Source organism: Lipophrys pholis, assembly GCF_963383615.2.
Source record: "Lipophrys pholis genome assembly, chromosome: 13".
In the NCBI taxonomy this organism is placed as follows: domain Eukaryota; kingdom Metazoa; phylum Chordata; class Actinopteri; order Blenniiformes; family Blenniidae; genus Lipophrys; species Lipophrys pholis.
Window position 1 is genome coordinate 6486344 of NC_137632.1, and position 18127 is coordinate 6504470.

General features: G+C 41.4%; 1 protein-coding gene across 1 annotated transcript; it reads left to right on the forward strand.

The window, feature by feature from the left end:
* kctd12.1 (potassium channel tetramerisation domain containing 12.1) lies at positions 1-1775 on the forward strand. The gene has a single exon (XM_080478670.1). The coding sequence runs from the start codon at positions 337-339 to the stop codon at positions 1204-1206; it is 870 nt and encodes a 289-aa protein (XP_080334796.1). The 5' UTR covers positions 1-336; the 3' UTR covers positions 1207-1775.
* The last annotated feature ends 16352 nt before the right edge of the window (positions 1776-18127 follow it).

Sequence of the window (18127 nt, forward strand, 5' to 3'; positions counted from 1 at the left end):
TGATTAAATCATCAGAGGACGTGGTTCGTGATCTTTACGCACGAAGAGACAAAAGAAGGCGGCTGGAATAGGCAGTGCACGCGGTTGTCTGGAGGTGATTTAAGCAGTTAACTGTTTATTTAGCAAGGCGACCCCCCCTGGTGCGCACGCGCTTACGCGCACGCGGCCAGTCCAGGCTTCATAAAGCTGGAGCTGCGACTGGGTGTCCTCAGTCAGTGTGTTTTCCAGTGATCGCCCCACACAGCAGCAGCAGCAGCAGCAGCAGCAGCAGCAGCAGCAGCAGCAGCAGCAGCAGCAGCAGCAGCAGCAGCAGCAGCAGGTCGGAGAGGACAGAAGATGGCAGTGGCCGACACGGAGCGCGGAGTGTCCGGCTGCGCGGACTCGGGCAGCCCGTTCTCAGAGATCATCGAGCTGAACGTCGGCGGACAGGTATATGTCACCAGGCACAAAACTCTGATCGCAGTCCCAGACTCGCTCCTGTGGAACATGTTCAGCAAGAAGTCCCCCAAGGACCTGGCCAGGGACAGCAAAGGGCGCTTCTTCTTGGACCGGGACGGCTTCTTGTTCCGCTACATCCTCGATTATCTCCGGGACCTGAACTTGGTGCTGCCGGACTACTTCCCCGAAAAGAGTCGACTTCAGAGGGAGGCGGACTTTTTCCTGCTGCGGGATCTCGCCAAACGCCTCAGCCCGCGGGTGAGTAAGGACAACTCCATCAGCGAGGAGATCAGCCAGAGCGACACGGAGGACGGCGCGCAGCAGTGCGGCTCCTCCGGCGGCGGCGCGGAGACTTTACGCACCGTGTCCGTCGGCGGGGCCATGCGCTCCCCTTCTCTGGACTCCAAAAAGTCGGGCTACATCACGATAGGATACCGCGGCACTTACACGATCGGCAGAGACATCCAGACCGACGCCAAGTTCCGGAGAGTGGCGCGCATCACCGTGTGCGGTAAGACGTCTCTGGCCAAGGAGGTGTTCGGAGAGACGCTGAACGAGAGCAGAGACCCGGACAGACCCCCGGAGAGATACACGTCGCGGTACTACCTGAAGTATAATTTTCTAGAGCAGGCGTTTGACAAGCTGACAGAGGTGGGCTTCCACATGGTGGCCTGCAGCTCCACGGGCACCTGCGCCTACACGAGCAACGATCCAAACGAGGACAAAATATGGACGAGCTACACCGAATACGTCTTCTGTCGAGACTAACCGACAGCATCCGTCATATTCGGTGTACATAAACATTTCATATTCCTGAGGGGAATGTAAACAGTATTGCATTTGCTGTTCTGGACGTGCTGTTTGTGTATGAGTGACTGCAGAAATTAATAAATAAGTAAGACACGTTAAAAACGCCCCCAAAATGCATTATACCCTCAAACGTCTGACAACATGTCAAGAGAATAATTTGGAGTAAATGCACAATTGAGTGCATCTCAACTGAGTTGACACATCCACCCAAAGATCTGAAAGTGTGGTTATAAAAACAAAATGCCATCATCTCCATCCAGTAGAACTGCATGTCAATGTTTCACTCATTTCTGACTCAGCGCTGTGTGAATTGAGTGGCATCCAGGAAACAGACAAGCAGCAATTAGTATTCAGTGTCATTGTAACTTCTAGGCTTGCTTGAGCACTTGTTTGGCCAAGTTTTGTATTATCTAATAGGCTCTTATAGCACTTCTATCACTGACATGATTGTAAGCGTATGTTGGGTGTTGGTAGAGTTGTATTTGTTATCAACTTGTTCAGACTTAATAAAATCTTTTACTCTGTTATTCTCATTCCATATCGTCCTGCAAACAGAAGACCAGAAATGTCGGCGTTCGTCTCCCTCCAACCTTTGAGAGCAAATCAAAGCGTCATCCTCAAAGAGAGATGCCCTATCCAGAAATCTCACCCCCGTCATGGCACTGAGGCTGTCAGCCTCACAAAGTGTGTCACGTTGTTTTGACCCAGAAGGAGCTTTGTGTGACAGAGAAGTGAGTGTGTACTTGTCATCGCGCTCATGCCTGACAAAAATCCTGACTGAACTTTCTCTGGCTCTCACTTCTGTGTGGCTCTTGTAAACTTGTGGGGTTTTTTTTCGCTCGGCTTCACGTTATAACAAGTAGAAAACCTCCACGGCCGAGATGGAGGGAGCAAATATCGCTGGAGGATCCGTTTCCACTGATCCATTCGGTCACATAAATGCAGCGCGGATGCAAATAGTGCAGCTGTGCACACATGATGTCATTATCATTTAGAGTCTAAATAATGAAAGGGTCCAGCTGCACACAAATGTGAGGGTTCGGTCTGCCAGGGCCTGTGGCTGAATGGCGAGTGGAGTGGTGTGCGTCTGCTGCGAAAGCAGAATATTTTGACTGGCCTGAGTACAGCCAGTCCTGGATTAAGTGTTTTATTCAAAACAGACATGAGAAAAGGCCTTTTTCAAAACCAGGAGTGGGATTATGGGACATCAAGGGCTTACGGTGGAATAACCTCCAAGGGGGTCTGGGAACATCCAAAGGGATCAAGTCTGGGATGTCATGTGCAGAATATATCAGTCTAGTTCATATTAACTTTAGAAATAATTTAGAGCAAATGTTCTTGTTAAATCAGGACTGAAAATCATCTTTGGGTTTCACATTTTGAACATAATTGTATATATGCACACAAACTGTTTAAAGGTAAGCACACTATAAATGGCTTTCACATGAACGGACCGCTCTCATTAAGTCAATTTGACACGCCACGGCGGGAAACAGCACAGGTGTGGAAAAATAATAAATAAAGGAATAAATAGATAAAGATAACTGAATTCCATTCCCCTTCTTCAGTTTCAAGATGTTGTTGGTTCACTTACTGTCACAGTTTAATGAGACAACTGAACACATTAGAGCTGTCATCAATTTAATTACGAGCACCTGGGCCTGTTTTCTACTGTCTCAAGGTAAAAGTCTGCTCACCTGAATTTCCAAAAGCTTTTTACTTCCAAATAAAAAAAAAAAAAAAGGATTAAAATGTGCATGCACCATAACAGCAGCTGACAAAGCAGCCCAGAGTCTGAATTAATGTCCCATTATATATCAAGGAGTGGTCTTTTAGGATGAATGTACAACAATAGTTCATGAACTGGTATGAATAAACCAATATAGACTCTGGATCTACAACAGGTTGATGCAGTGGAAGCAGAATATTTAAACTTCAACCACATCGGGCAGGAGATCTTATTGCTTAACTCCCACGTCTCTTCTCGTTCTTCCAAACTCACACTGAGGAGTTGCAGAACACAGGAGGAAATATGCTGGAAGGAGCAAAACACTGACATGGGTGGAATCTTGGAGTTCAATGGAATTCGGGCATCTCTGAGACTTCGAGAATGTTTGAGAGTTCTAAAAGCAGTGAGAGTTCCAGAATGTGTGACACTTGTAGAATTTGTAACAGTTCTAGAATTTGAATGAATGGAAGGTTTATTTCAGGTCATCATTCAACACTTAGAAAATACAAACACTAACAAAATAGTGTTCTCTGTAAATGAACAAGAAAAGCCAGTGGGTTGTTTATGCCTATCCGTGACGTTCTACTAGAACGTTCTAGTGAGAGCGTATTGAACTACACCAAGATGGAGACGTTGCATTTGATTCAATCAAGTATTAAAATAAGTCCCACAATAAGGGTTGATTCGTTCAAGCTTCATTTAAAAGTACAGTAGAGGATAGGTGAGAAGAAATACATTTCATAAGTGGAGTTCACAGGTTTGAAGTATTTTGTATTGCTTTGTTTTCCAACCATTACGCACAAATACAGCACTGTTAAGAAAAAAGTATCTTGGGATTCTTTTTTAAATTTTTTTAACAGAGGTTGTCACAACAAATAATTGCAACTGGCACAAAAGACTTGGCTTGTTTTTATGTAATAACCTCGAAGAGAGGATCCCTTTGAGAATCCTACAGTGTATTTTATGCGCTTGGAGCCTTCAAAATACATAAAAAGAGGTAACGAGTCAGACGGATGAGAGTGGGAGACTTTGAAAAGGTGCCTGCTGAACTGAATGTCTAGATAATTGTATTGTGTCGGGGAAGTTCTCATCTCTACTGTCATTTAAGAGGAATTGTTGGGATTTTAGCCTCAAAGAACATAATTCCTGCAATGGCATCTATTTACCCTTTTTACTTTCCGTGGTCTTGAGAGGGGGGATAAAATTAGAATTCTAAATTGTTCAGTTGGGGATATATCCAAGAACATTTTGGGTTGTTTGACTTGTATTAAGACTGGGAGTTTATCGTACCCCGCTGGGTGACACATAACAGAAATAACAGCTGCTGTGAGATGATTCATTACACTTATTAGTAATACAATAATATAACTCACTGTAAGTCTGCAGCAAAGATGATGTCATAGTTATATTCAAATTATTGTATGAACTTATTGATTATGCTGCACCTAATGTGATGAATTATAAAGAATAAACACACAATTCATGTTAAAACTTCGATTTGGAATTTGTTGTACTTTTCCACTAGAACTTTCATGGTCTACTTCACCCTTTGCAGGAATTGTAGAAGCGCAACAGGCAGGAATAATTGCCCTGTTTGTGTGTGAAGCGGCTTTCATTGGATCAAATGCAGGGAAACACTGTTGATCAGTCACCGGCGCATCACAAATTTCAACCTCTCAATACACACAGTGTGAGTAATTTAGACACTCCACAAGTCTTCGCACTGTGGGTGGAAACCCACTTAAACACGTGTATTGAATGGTGTCATTCATTGCTGAACAAGTAATTCAGGCTGTTGCAGCACATGTACGTTCAAAGGCTTTTGTGTTTCTCGGTACAGTTCGACCAGAGAGCGTCGTTTAGTCTTTTCAGAGATGCCTATTGGCTGTATTTTGAATTAAATGATAAGAAGTCTGTCCAGACGTGATTTTCGCTTTTTCCCACTTGTTTTAAGTGTACATAGGGCCCCGCATTTTGTAAGCCAGTCAGTACGACAAATAAATATGACATAATTTATTTAATCTAAATTGAATTCTACCTCATCATTTTGCCAGAAACAATAGACGGAGAAACTGTGTGGATACACGGGTTGTAGCGCACGTCTGTAAATGTATAGTCAGACTGCAAAGTGCAAGGCTTCATCCTGACTAATACGAGAGAGAAGAACAGGACAGAACAGCCACTGTGGTGTTGTAGAGAACATCGAGCAGATGAAGCAGTGACAACATTATACCGAATCATGTAGTGAACCAGATTGTCAAACAATTCCTTCTTTTCTGATATTTCTGCATGTTTCTGTGTGTAATCTTTCCTCTGTCTTGGCCCCACGTTCAGATCCTACACCTGAACTTTTGCTCCTCAACTGAATTCCACATGTCAAGTCCATGATGAGCTTCAGCTCACTGAGTTATTTTAGATCAAAGTCTGTTGCATTAGCACATCACAACAGTAACTCTGGACCAAAGGCTTCATTATTCTAATTAAATTCTGGTTCAAAAATACATTATAAGCCTGAATTCAAAACAGGGTATGCATCAGGCAGTGTTTGTATGAGGATGGAAACATATAGGATTATGGTGTTTGATGGGGTTTAAAGACTCTGATGGTCATAGCAGAGCTGAGAAGCTACAAGGAAATGCATCGCGATTAGATCATTTATCAATACTATCATCTGTCCATATTCTTTACTTCAGTTTTAATGATGACACATGTCCCAGCATCCTCTCTAGTTAAAAAGAAAAGTACCATGAATGTATATGTGCCAGCAGGTTGTGTCTCTTTTCTTCTCTTTTCTTCTCGTAAACATGAGCACTCTATTTCTTTAGGCGTTATTGCATTTGAGGGACTTGCTGAGCACAGACAGGAAATGAAGTGGAAAAAAGGTGGAAGTCTATCATGCAGCAAAGGTCCACTGTGAAATCAAACTGGAAATATTGGACTTATATGACTGGCGTCTCCGACACCTGCTCCCTGAGATTCCCAGCAAACAAATAAAAAGTGGATTCAATGAAAAAGTTGATCTTGTTATATGAGTTTTTCAAAGTCTCAAGTCGGTGTGTTTTCAACTGGAAAGTGTAAAAACAAACATGCTTCTCCATTCCTCTTTTTTAGAAATTGAGAAATACTTCTCTCAATTTTGATGGGATCATGAGGTCGTTCCAGAAGATTTGAAATTTTTTCCGATTCGCTGATAAAAATATGAAAGGTTGAACATGACTTTTTCCTCTTAGGACACATTTCTGGGTCCTGTTGGATAAATGTATTGGATATTTGTTTGAAAATGGTTTTAACCCACACTCGATTTATGTACATGTCCACATCTTGAAATACTGTATAAAAGTATGAACATAGTAATATGAGTAATATGCTCAAGCTCTATCTTTGTCAATGTCCAGCAGGCAGCAGCACTTTAATCAACAAATCTTCTCTTCTTTAAGGTTATAGAAGCAAAATGTGGACGTGATCAAATATGGTCAATTGCCTGGAAAAGGGTTCAAAGATAATAAGACAAATAGTGGGGCTGATTGGCTTCTAATACGAAGTGCAGAAAGATCATTTTATTGGGAGAAGCGACAATTAAATTTAACGGGATTTTGACTGCGTTGGTACGTTAGAGTGACCTGGATAACAGAGCAGCGACAGGATGCATGCTCTTTAATAAAAAAAACATGCAATGTTGCACAATGTACCGATGTTGGAAACAAGTTTGTTCTTCTTCTGTCAACTGTGCGCTCTCTATAAGAGAAGGACAACACCAACAAAAGCAAGATTGATTAGATCCACTTCTGCGTTCACATCAAACGGAACAAAGAGGCCACAGGGAAGTGGATATGAAAAGATTTCTGACTATTGCCGACTTGAATGGAAACCTTCTCGCCACGGTGAAAATAGCTGCAGCAGGAGCAACAATAACAATAAAGACATTACCTGATATTTTACATTGAGATAGGAATATGGATTACTTTTTCAGTCCAGAGGCGCTTGTGTGTGTGTGTGTGTGTGTGTGTGTGTGTGTGTGTGTGTGTGTGTGTGTGTGTGTGTGTGTGTGTGTGTGTGTGTGTGTGTGTGTGTGTGTGTGTATGTGTGTGTGTGTGTGTGTGTGTGTTCTTCTGCCACTATTAACATCAAAGGACTAAACTACAAATTCATGGTGGAAATAAACATATTAGAGGAAACAGTTGAAGGGAAAAGACTTCGTCCTGCTAAGCCTGAAGTGGTGACACTGCCTCTGGAATCAGCAGCACCAAGCACATCCTCACATCAGGCCGAATGACGTCCATGACAGTGTGCCGCACAGAAAACTGCGTTACGATGAGCGCCGCCGTCTTATTTTAGATTCCCTTCATTTCAGACTCCTGCTTTATTATTCCGAATGCCATCATTTCTGATCTAATGTAACGCCGTTCCCAATCACCTGAGTTGAGACGCGGCTGTCTGTTCATTCGCTTGGCCATTAAACCTCCCACCTCTCATAACAGCTGAGTTCTTTTGAAAATTACAGTCATCAAAGAGAAAATGCTCTTTTCACAGCTGCTCAGCACCTCTGTGAAAGCCTCTTTTATACACAGGACCACTTGTCTCACGCAGAGGCCTTTCATTTCAGATTTGTGCTGAAGTTTTTAGGGTTATTACAAATCAGACGTCTTTTTCAGCGGGGGAGATGTTTGTTATTGTCTTAATACAAATAGTTCTGATTCGTGTGAGGCTGCACCCGACTGCAGACACCTGTTAGGCTTTTTATAGTTTATCACTGCACCGTAGAGCCCGGCAATATCTGTTTGTTCATCAATTCTATTCAAAAACAAACCTCTGTAGTTTCATTTAAGTAGAATTCATCCATTTTGTAAACTGCTTTCTAAGTCACAAGACAGTCATGAAGGCACGTTAGAGCCCGTTATGTAACAACGACCCCAATTGTTATAAAATATGTTGTAATAAAACCCGAAATGTAATAACTGGTTTATAATGAGCCTGAAATGCAATAAAAAATAAAAAAAATCAATAAAATCTAAAATGTAGCAACTGGTCAATAATGTAAATAGACCCTGAGCAAAAAACTTAAACATTTTAAATATTACATTATAGGACAGGCAAAATGTGTTTCTCCTTATGTTGTAATAATTTTATTATGTCATGAAGTGAGTCGATGATTTAAGGTTTGGACTTGAACTGCTTCAATTTGAATATCACTGAAAGAAGGAGTTCTAAATGTTTGGACTATTTGTTTATACATATATTTAAATATGATTGCTCTTGCCTAAGTCATTTATAGTCTATAATCTGTAATCTATTTCTTCAATCATCAGTACAAAACAATGTATAATCATTAAACATATTAAGATGACATTTAAATTCTTGTTAAATCTTTTCACATTATCTCCAGTTACTACGTTTTGGGTTTTACTACATTATATTTCATAAAGAAATGTGGGTCCTTGTTACATATCGGGCTTTAACAAGGCAAACAAAAGGTAGAAAGACAGTCACACCCCTCTTCTCATACATACCTGGGTGCAATTCTACTGTCAACCATTCCACTCAAAATGTCTTTGGACTGTGGGATGAAATCAGAGTACTCAGGAAAGCCACGCCTGCACTGGGAGAACATGCAAACTCCACACAGAAAGGCCCAAGTTCGACCCAGGGGTTTTTCTTGCTGTGAGACAAGAGTGCTTCCCACTACACCAACATCTGGGTCCAAATCGATGTTTGGTGTCGTCTTTGCGTGCTTGTTCAGTTCATTTCGTCTCTTTGTTCCAGATATAAATAGTATTCGTAATACCATATGTAAAGCTACAGAATGATGTAATGTATAACATCAGAGGCCTTTCTGTTTTCCCTCATGTTGCTTTGGGTTGTGTGAGTCACCCTGTGAGAGAGGATTCAGTCCACAATGACAGGGTTGCACCCACACCGACGTGGTCCCCGTTCCAGTGGTATTCACATGAATTCGGAGGGCTCGGGTTTGCAGCCAGCGGTCTGGTTTCAGACTTTCCACATCTGGCTTGGTTTTTGCAAGGAAGCAATTTTGAGTATATAGGAGACTCAATTACAGGGCGCAGACGCGGAAATAATAACTCTTGAGAACATAATGTCAGACGCTGACGTCTCAGATTAGCAATGGCCCAGATTAATGAATGGAAGTGGACAGAATTGTAATGTATGGTCAGGTGTTATTATTGGAATAAGTGAAGGAAGAGTGCAGCATGTCCTGATGTGGGACAAAGCGTGGTAATTGCTCTGCTCGCATGGAAGCAGCAATCAATTCATAATAGCTCCTTCTCATCTCAGAAAATCAAACTTTCTCTACCACGATGAAGTGAGCGTACATTTAACAATGCTCTGGACTCAATTAAAGATCAGCTGTACTTGTGTAATGTTGTGGCAGGAATCACTTTAAATATACGGGTTGTACGGGAGCCACAGCTTCCAGGCTTCCCTTCGCAGCCTCCTCTTCATCCATTAAAGTTGGCTCGGCCGCCGAGGGAGCGTGGAAGTGGCTTATTCTCTGTTCTCGCTGATGGTTCAATGACAAAATCAATGCCATCTGCTTATCTTTGGTTGGTCTGAAGACTGGATGCAAGCTATTAAAGCTGGAGCTTCCTGGGATTGGCTGAGGAATATTTTTTAGACAAAATGTCTCACAAAATGACTAATTGCTGTCTTTACACTTTGGGTTTTGCACTGATCCAACGACACAACTCATGACTTGTCGATCACTGAGCCACTGCGGTGCCAGTCGGTGTGTGTTGTATCTTCTTGAAATATCTAATATACATGTTTACATCTTATTCAGAATTACTAAACATTCACTTTCAGGCTCTCCTACAAGGATAAAATTACCGTATGAAGTCTGAGCGAAAGGACTGATTCAATTTGAGCTTCACTTTTGTAGGTTGAAATGTCTTTTTCAGCGGGCTGCATCAAATTACATGTACATGAGAATAGATCAATAATCTTATGCAGCAGTTGATGACATGTGGGATGGAAAAAAGATATTCCTAATGATCCCTTTGGCTCTGATTGCACATAATCCAAACAGTCTACTTTCCTCTAACGTACAACTTACAGTACTTCTAAAATCAGGTTTGGGTTTCATGGAAAGGATAAAGGGTCTTATTATGTAATTAGGAGGAGCGGGTTTCTCTGTTTTGTTTGACATTGCACATTTCTGACGGGCAGAATTGATTTTTTTCTTTCTGCAAAAGCCAGCAGTTTTAAAGCTTTTCAAAAGTCCAATAATCGGCTGCTTGAAAGCATTTCGCGGGACATTGTTGTACAAATATTCAATTAAAAACACAAAACACACATTCCCAAAATGGAACTGAAATGTATTATTCAAGCAGGAACCTTTTCTCGGTCGTGTCAAACGGAGGATAACTTATGCTCGACGCTACATTACTGTGCAGTGCAGTATTATCCATCCTCATTCAAGCAATCCAACTTAAATGACCTTATATTTCCGCTCAAGCTCGTGTTTTGTACAGTCTTTTGATTTCTGCTGAATTGTAATGCTACCTTGCATTTCTAATTAAACCCACGAGACTATTTAATCTACAGCAGAAGGCTGCAGGGCCAAACAAATTAGGAACATTTTATCTGTTCCTTCCCCTTAACTCCCTGTAACCTAATTCAGAATTAGTCAGGATTCTGAGCAAAAAAAAACAAAAAAAACCCAACAAACTTGCAGGCACTGTGTATTATTACACACTGTAATAGATAAAAAATGAGGAAACATCAGTCTCAAGGCTGCAAATCACAACAGTACTCTCAGTAACTGATACAAGCATGGAGTCGGCTGTGGTGTTCAGATAAAAGAGAATAAATGTCGGTATCTGTCGTATCAGATTCAAAGAACTGGTGGGAGAAAAAAAAAGGAGAATGTTCTGCACACAGCGTTTCACAGGTGAATTCATCCAGCTTGCTTTGAGCTGTGCAGCATTGCTCATCTGCACACTGGCTGTCTGACAACATCCTCTATTTGGAACGAGAGAATAAACACTGGGGCAGTCCACAGGAGCCCCTGCAGATATTCTGTAACACAAGATAAATCAATATCGGCAAACAAGGATGGGACACGGATCTGTTAGGATTCTTTTCAACGACTTCTCCCTTTAAATTTAAAAAAAAAAAAAAACGACGAGAGGTCTCTGTGGAGACTCTTTCTAATCGAGAGACTCAGTGAAAGAGAGGAATTCACTTCAACAGCTGCTGGCTGAAGAAACGCACGAGCTGCGTGCGGGAAGACCCAGGTGATGGGAGTGCGACCACAGCGAGGGCTTTCTCCGCGTTCAAGAACGGAGACGAAGATGAAGTGCAGAGTGCTGTGGAAATACTGGAGAGAAAATTGACAAATATTAAACATCTGCTTGGCTCTGCTGGCAGATGTCAGCCTTCTCTGCAGGACGTGTTTACAGGTTACAGCTTCATTAGACAACTAGGTCGAGCAGTCGTCTTCCATTGCAGGCAGCTTTGGTTTTCAAACATGCAGATCCTGCCAGGGCACTCATGAGTCTACTATTGTTCGACCCATTAACATATATGGCGCGGCTTATATCGCGTTGCCAAGGCTACAGATGAACATCTAAAAGGATGTCATCTGTGTTCAGGATTTTGTCATCGCCTCATTCCAGTAAAAATGCAAACACATGAAGCTGTCAGCGGTGGTGCTTTTTTGGGGGGGGGGGGGGGGGTTAGAAATCCTCATTTCTTTTGGAAGAGAAAATCCAAATCAAATGTTCTGCCACTGCTGCTTCATCCTTCAGGCGAAGCTTAGGCTGCAACTTCTGGCAAGCATCTGCAGATTTATTCTGATGGCTGTAAAGCAGGGCACCAATGAACTTTTGGAAAAAAAAGAGATATTTGGATGGTGTTTTGCACATAACGGCTGCCACAGTCCTTAAACAGGAAGAAATGTGTCTGCAGCTCCCTCTCTGTTTCCACATCGACATTCGATAGCTTCCCCCTCCCTCCTCTGCAAGCATTCCTCGTCCTCTTTGTCCATTTTCTTTTTTAATTCATCCATCCATTTTCTACGTAATCTTATCTAATTCATATTTGGTGCTGAGGTCAATCCCAGTTGAATGTGGGCAAAAAGCAAGTTAGTCCACCAGTCCATCAGGGCAAACACAGAGAAACAGATGATCATACACTCTCACATTCACATCTACCGGCGATAAAGAATAAAGACTAATCACTGAAGCGAAAAGACAACTTTCTGGACTGAAACTGGAATATCCAGATAAAAATCTGGAGCACAATCCTGACTTCAACCAGAGATTCTCTATCATTACCTTCAACACCGAAGGTGGCCAAGAAGGTTATGTTTTTGTCTGTGAATATTTATTTATTGACTTCGCCAACAAAAGTTGGGCAACCAACGAGTTGGTTTGGTATGTATTTTACCAACTTCTCGCGAAAACTACTCACCCAAATTGCATGAAACTTTCAGGGTTGATTTGTCATCATCCAAGGACCAATTGTTTAGATTGTGAGGTATTAACAACTCACTGTTTCAGAAAAATCCCCCCCAAAACTTCCCATACAAAGAGGATGAGAGAGGCACCTAATGGGCAAGGTCAAAGGGGATCAGCGTCTGTTGCCATGGAGACGCTCCCTGCTCAGTGTTTCACACAGAACCTGACCTACCAAGTTTGCATCGATATGAGCGAGCAGCTATCATGTTAACTCAGTTCCACAAACAAATGTGACGTTGGCAATGGTCTGCGCTCTACCGAGTGTAGCTCTAGTTCATTGATGTTTCCTTTCTAGTATTTGGTTCTTTGTTAAAAAAAAAGAATTTATTATCCTACTGCGCAGTACAGAAGTTGTTTTTCTTTATTGCTATTAAGAATTAAATACAAGTGAGAAAAAACCTATTATCCTCTATTTTACAGCAAATAATATCAATACTTAAAAGCTGAAATCTGCCTTATTACAAACAACCTAATGAAAAACATAGAACGCATTGTTCAAAGTAATTCCGCATGTTTTGGGGACATGTTGAGTAATTGAAGTGCCAAACATGCTGGATTCACAACAATACAGGACAATACAGGACAATACAGGAACAGTAACCCCCAACAGATGAGAGTAGATTATTTTGCCCGAGTAATTTAATTTTCCCAGGGGATTCAAAAGGGTCCCCGTCTGAGGGCAGCAGCTGAAAGTGATGATTCAGAGCTTTGCATGAACCCTCACATTGTGTTTTAGATTTCTATCTTTGCACCGTTTCATAACATGACAGATGTTCGTCAGCTGCTTCTATTTCCATGTCATCGTCTGAATAATTAAAAGATGAGGCTGATAACGTTATAGATTTTTCTAATCAAAGAGTCTATTCTGCTGCTTCCTTTTTACAGGGGCTCGCCACACGAAGTCACTGCGACTCGCGCCATAGACTAGTTATTAATACCAGGAGCCTTTTTGATTACAGCCGGAGTTTGAACCTCAAGTCTTGACTAAATGCACCAATTAAATCAAAGCAAGAGGATGAATCACTAATAATATGTCCTTTTAAAAATAGGAGTCAAAGCATGTTCTTCTGTGTCAAAAAGCTCCACTTCTGTTCAAAACATCTTAAAATCAAACAAATCAGGCCTAAATGTGTTGTTAAGATGGATAAGATTATTTATTTCAAGTAGACAGCAAATGATTCTGTAACTGCTTATAGTTCCTTTGAAGTGGCCTGTTTACAGTCTGTTTAGTTATCCTTTAGATTTGTTTAGGTTTCTGAGCCTTTTGAATAACTTTTGATTATACCGATTTGACATATTTGGGATAAGTTTTCAGACTTTTATATGTGAAATGTTAAGCAGTTGACCCCATGAATATATAAAGACATGTGAGTGCTGGTGTTTTTGTTTGGAGAGCGAACACAAATGTGCTCCAGGAGTTGAACCACAGCCTAAAGTAACAGAAATAAATGAATAATACATCAATCTACTTTATATTTGCTGTTGAATTTGCTTATCTATACTTCTAAATGCACAAACTGATAATGACATTTACTCTTCATTGTATATTTGATAATTCTAATAAAGTGAATTTAAATTATATTATCCATCTTTTTTTAGAAACTTCATAATTTTTTCGCATTTCTTAGAAATGATTAATAATAACTTAATATCAAGCCCTGAAAAGCTGAACTATAAATTTAGATAGGTGTATGTTGGAACTCATGGAACGTCTGCTCAGGACTTCTTGCAATTGCGCACAGTATTGTATTAATTCACTTTTGCTTTTAACTAACTATCTCTAACATGATTTCAAGTTTGTCAAAATGTTAAAATGTCTAACATTATGTTAAATATTTGAATATATCCAGTAAGTCGGAATTGTTTTCTTTTTCTAATAACCTGGTAAATTGTTGGACTCCAGTACTAAATAAAAAAGAAATCTATTGTATGACATTCATTTTGTAACTCCTGTGATAAGTGTGACTTTAGTTAGTTTCACACAATAAAATGGATTTTATCTTATCGCAATGGTCTGAAATAGCATTTTCCAACTTTAGACATCACATCCGTACGGCAAAAATAAATCCTCCTTCAACAAAACCTGAAATTTTAGTTTTTAAAATGGACCTTTAAGGGGTGTGGAAGATACATCTTTGACTTTAAGTTAGGAAATAGTTTTAATGATCATACAGCAAAAAAAAAAGAAGTAAAAATGAGCTCAGATTTTGTGTTTCATGAGTAATCCAGCAGAGACAGTGGTGCTTGTTGTTCTGACCCGACCCTCACAAGAAGCTTTCGGACCTGCGTCAGTCTCTGCCACTTGTGCAGACGGCTCAGCGGCCTTCAGTCGAAAACCTCTTGCGCATTGAAACTAAAACTGTACTTTTCTATTCTTAACCAGTCTCTCGGTTGGACCTCCTACAGTGGACCAGAGAAGCAGCTTGGCTCTATCAGATAGTTGAACAGCTGGAGGTGAAACCGGTGAGGTGCCGGATGCCGATAAAGTGCTGTGAGATCATTGATCACTGCTTCTGAAGCCCTGCTGGGGTCAAACACAAAAGTACCGTTGTGTCTCATCAGAAGGCCAGACTCGTATCGTGTGAAGCTGCTGCAGGTGTTTCGTGCGAGAGAAAGAAACATCTCTGTGGAAATGGTTTGCGAGTTCAGAGCTGGATGAGGCGGCAGCTCCTTCATCATTTCAGCTGGATCCAGTTCAAGAGGTGGATTTGAAGAGATGCTGGGACGTAAAAGATTTAAGAGCACTGAGAAAACGGTGCCAGTTTGGATTTCACTTTCATTTAAAACGCTGCTCTGCCAAGAGCATTCTCCAGTCTCTTATTTATTAACATGTTTAAGGACTTTGACTCTTTTTGAGCCATTTATTTCAAATGGGGGCCTCCAGTTCACCACTGTGAACATCAGGTGACCGTTGAGGACGTTGTCAAGCTGTAAATAGTTTCTGCACACTGACGCATCACATTTTGGTGGATGACGACAATGCGACAGGTGGTCTGAACGGGTCTGCACAGTGCATTCCTATTTCACCACGAAATGCAAATCACTGTGAGACGGGCGACATTTAAATGACACCACAAATCGGGGAAGATCTTCCCGGAAGAGTGAAGGTCATTCGGTGCCACTGCCGTGAAACAAATACGAACAGCGCGGCAGCTGCTTGGTGTCTCAGAGTCCACGTGATAACCCGACTGGGTGATTTAATCTGAAATTCAATTTTTGCAGTTTAGGTGTCAATCAAAACTGTCATCTTGATTTCTCTTCATGCTCCATCAGAGGCGACAAACTTAAAGAGTGCTTTATTGTGAGAAGAATGAATGAATCATGCGGTTTGTGGCCCATTTTCACGAGATATTTGTATACAAGTTTTTTTCTTCAATGGAAGAATCACAGCTTCTGAGTAAATGACCGTTGACATGTGAAATTTCTTTTGGGGACGATCTCTGTCTGGGTCTGGAAACAGTGGGAAAAAAAAATGTGTGGAGTTGCTGTTTCAGTAGATCCTTCTCACCAGGCCCACTTTTAGTTTTTCCATTTTTCCAGTTATTATTTCACTAAACTACTCTTTACTTGAGGAAAACAAACCTCCTCACTCCTGAATTTATTGAGTTCTGTTGGCAGCAACATGAAAGTTACCAAGTTATATTAACCTGCATCGACAGTTTTGATACATCTGTCAGGATTCGGTGGGTCCGGTCCCGGCAGTTTTGTGTTTTGTGTTCTGTTTGTTTTGGTGGGTGTGGTCTCTCTGTTCTGTGTGTTGTGTTCCTTCCTCCCCCTCGCATAAGGACAACAAAGCAGGCGCAGCCGTGCGAGAGGACAACTCGTTTCACCTGAGGCTCATCAGCGGCTCCGCCCTTAAAAGCCTGGAGCTGCCAGTTGGCCGTCGCAGGTCCGTACTCCTGCTATGGTAATTGTTTGGTCCAGCGCTCTTCAGAGTTTTTCCTCTAGTGGTGATCCCGGAGCTCGCAAGTTGTAGCATTTAGCGAAGGCTAAACAATACTGGTTTTTGTACCCTTGGATTTTCGTTAATCTTCGGTCGTCCCCCCCCCTGATTTCGCAGCATTTCCTGTTCCCCTGCGGACTCCCAGTCCTCGCCATCCTCTCCCATCCTGCGCTGTGGAGAAGCTTCTCAGCGGTGGTTGACTGGGAGCTGAAGGATCCCCCTTTTCAATAAACTTTAGATTTTTTTTTCCCATCAAATCTGTCAAAAGTTGTATCGTGTGTTCTGCATCTTGGGTCTAACCCCCCCCCCCCCGGAATCATGACAACATCAGCCGGCCAACATTTACTTCCTTTCAGAAGAGCTGGTTTCTGCCGTTTTGATGGTAATAATTACACTATGAAGTAATGGATTACTGTAATGCAGAATTACTAAAGATTCTTGTTAAGGATTTAATTAGTCTTGAAGGACATCTATAGAGCAGCAGAACTGTTGTCTCCCTTGCTCATTCACCAACTGTTAGCTTTGACCTAAACGTTCTATTGGAGGAGGAGAACCTTGTGGAAGTTAGTTTGTCTGACAGCAACACGAGCTGCAAGTAACACAGGAGGAGCTGTGTTAGCAGCCTTGAATAAATGTGTGGTGACCGTCAATCTTAAAGGTTTTGTTGCTGCTTCTTCACTTTCTCATTAGTTCCTTTACTTTAGAATAAACAGATTATTATATTTCATGTGCACAGCAAATAGCTACTTTCTGCTCTTGGTGATCATCGTGTCTCGGTCCTTTAGTCGCAGTTCCACTTGATTCATGTGATGAAAACAAAATGTAACTCATGCGATGTCAAAGTCGCCTGATATGCTCATCTGGACCTGTCTGGGTACTGTGGTGTCCTGCAGCATGACATTGAACAACCCAGAGCTGCTCCAGATGGTGGAGGATCACCTCACATTGCAGCCCGGTTATGATGTGTCTGTATGTCTATATGTGTGATTGACAGTGGGAAGTGTTTTGAGACTAGTGAAGGAGTGAAGACACGGCTATCCAAGTGAAATTCATTTATCTAACTGAAACTGTTGCTTCTCATTGAGCTGAATGCTTTGGGATATCAAGTGTGATAATATCACACAGTGTCTCTACGGCTTCCTTAAACATGTTTTCTCAAGGTGAAAACTTGAATGATAAAGATATTGAGATCTGGTAAAGTCCACTTATTTCTGTATTTGTTTATTTTAATACAATAGAAGAGTACTCAGACCAACACTCAGCTGATGAAACCATTGCACAATAAAGATTATGAATAAATTGGTAATAAAACCAATTCAAAGAGATAAAAAAATGAGCCAGCATTAAGATAATATGGACTCGTTCAGGACGGCTAAAAAGATGGAATGTCTTCTCAAGTCTTATTTGAAAGTATGATGATGACCTCAAGTAAATTGCCAGGTTGTTAAAGCAAAACAAAGTGTAGAAACAAATCTTTATTCAGGCTCCATTTCAATTGATTGTTTATGTTTATGGTTGATATATGGTCCGCTCAGAGGCAGCGTAATATGCGAGCTGTGATGAATGGTCGTAAATAGACACAATCAGCTTCAAGTCACAAGCCACTCTGCTTCCCTAACCTCGATCGGGAATCAATTGTGTCTGTCAGCCGCTGCCGTTTCCAGGTCCTCCAGGTCAATAGGATAACCCCACAGAATCAGGTATTTTATATTCAAAACAAGGCGATCGATT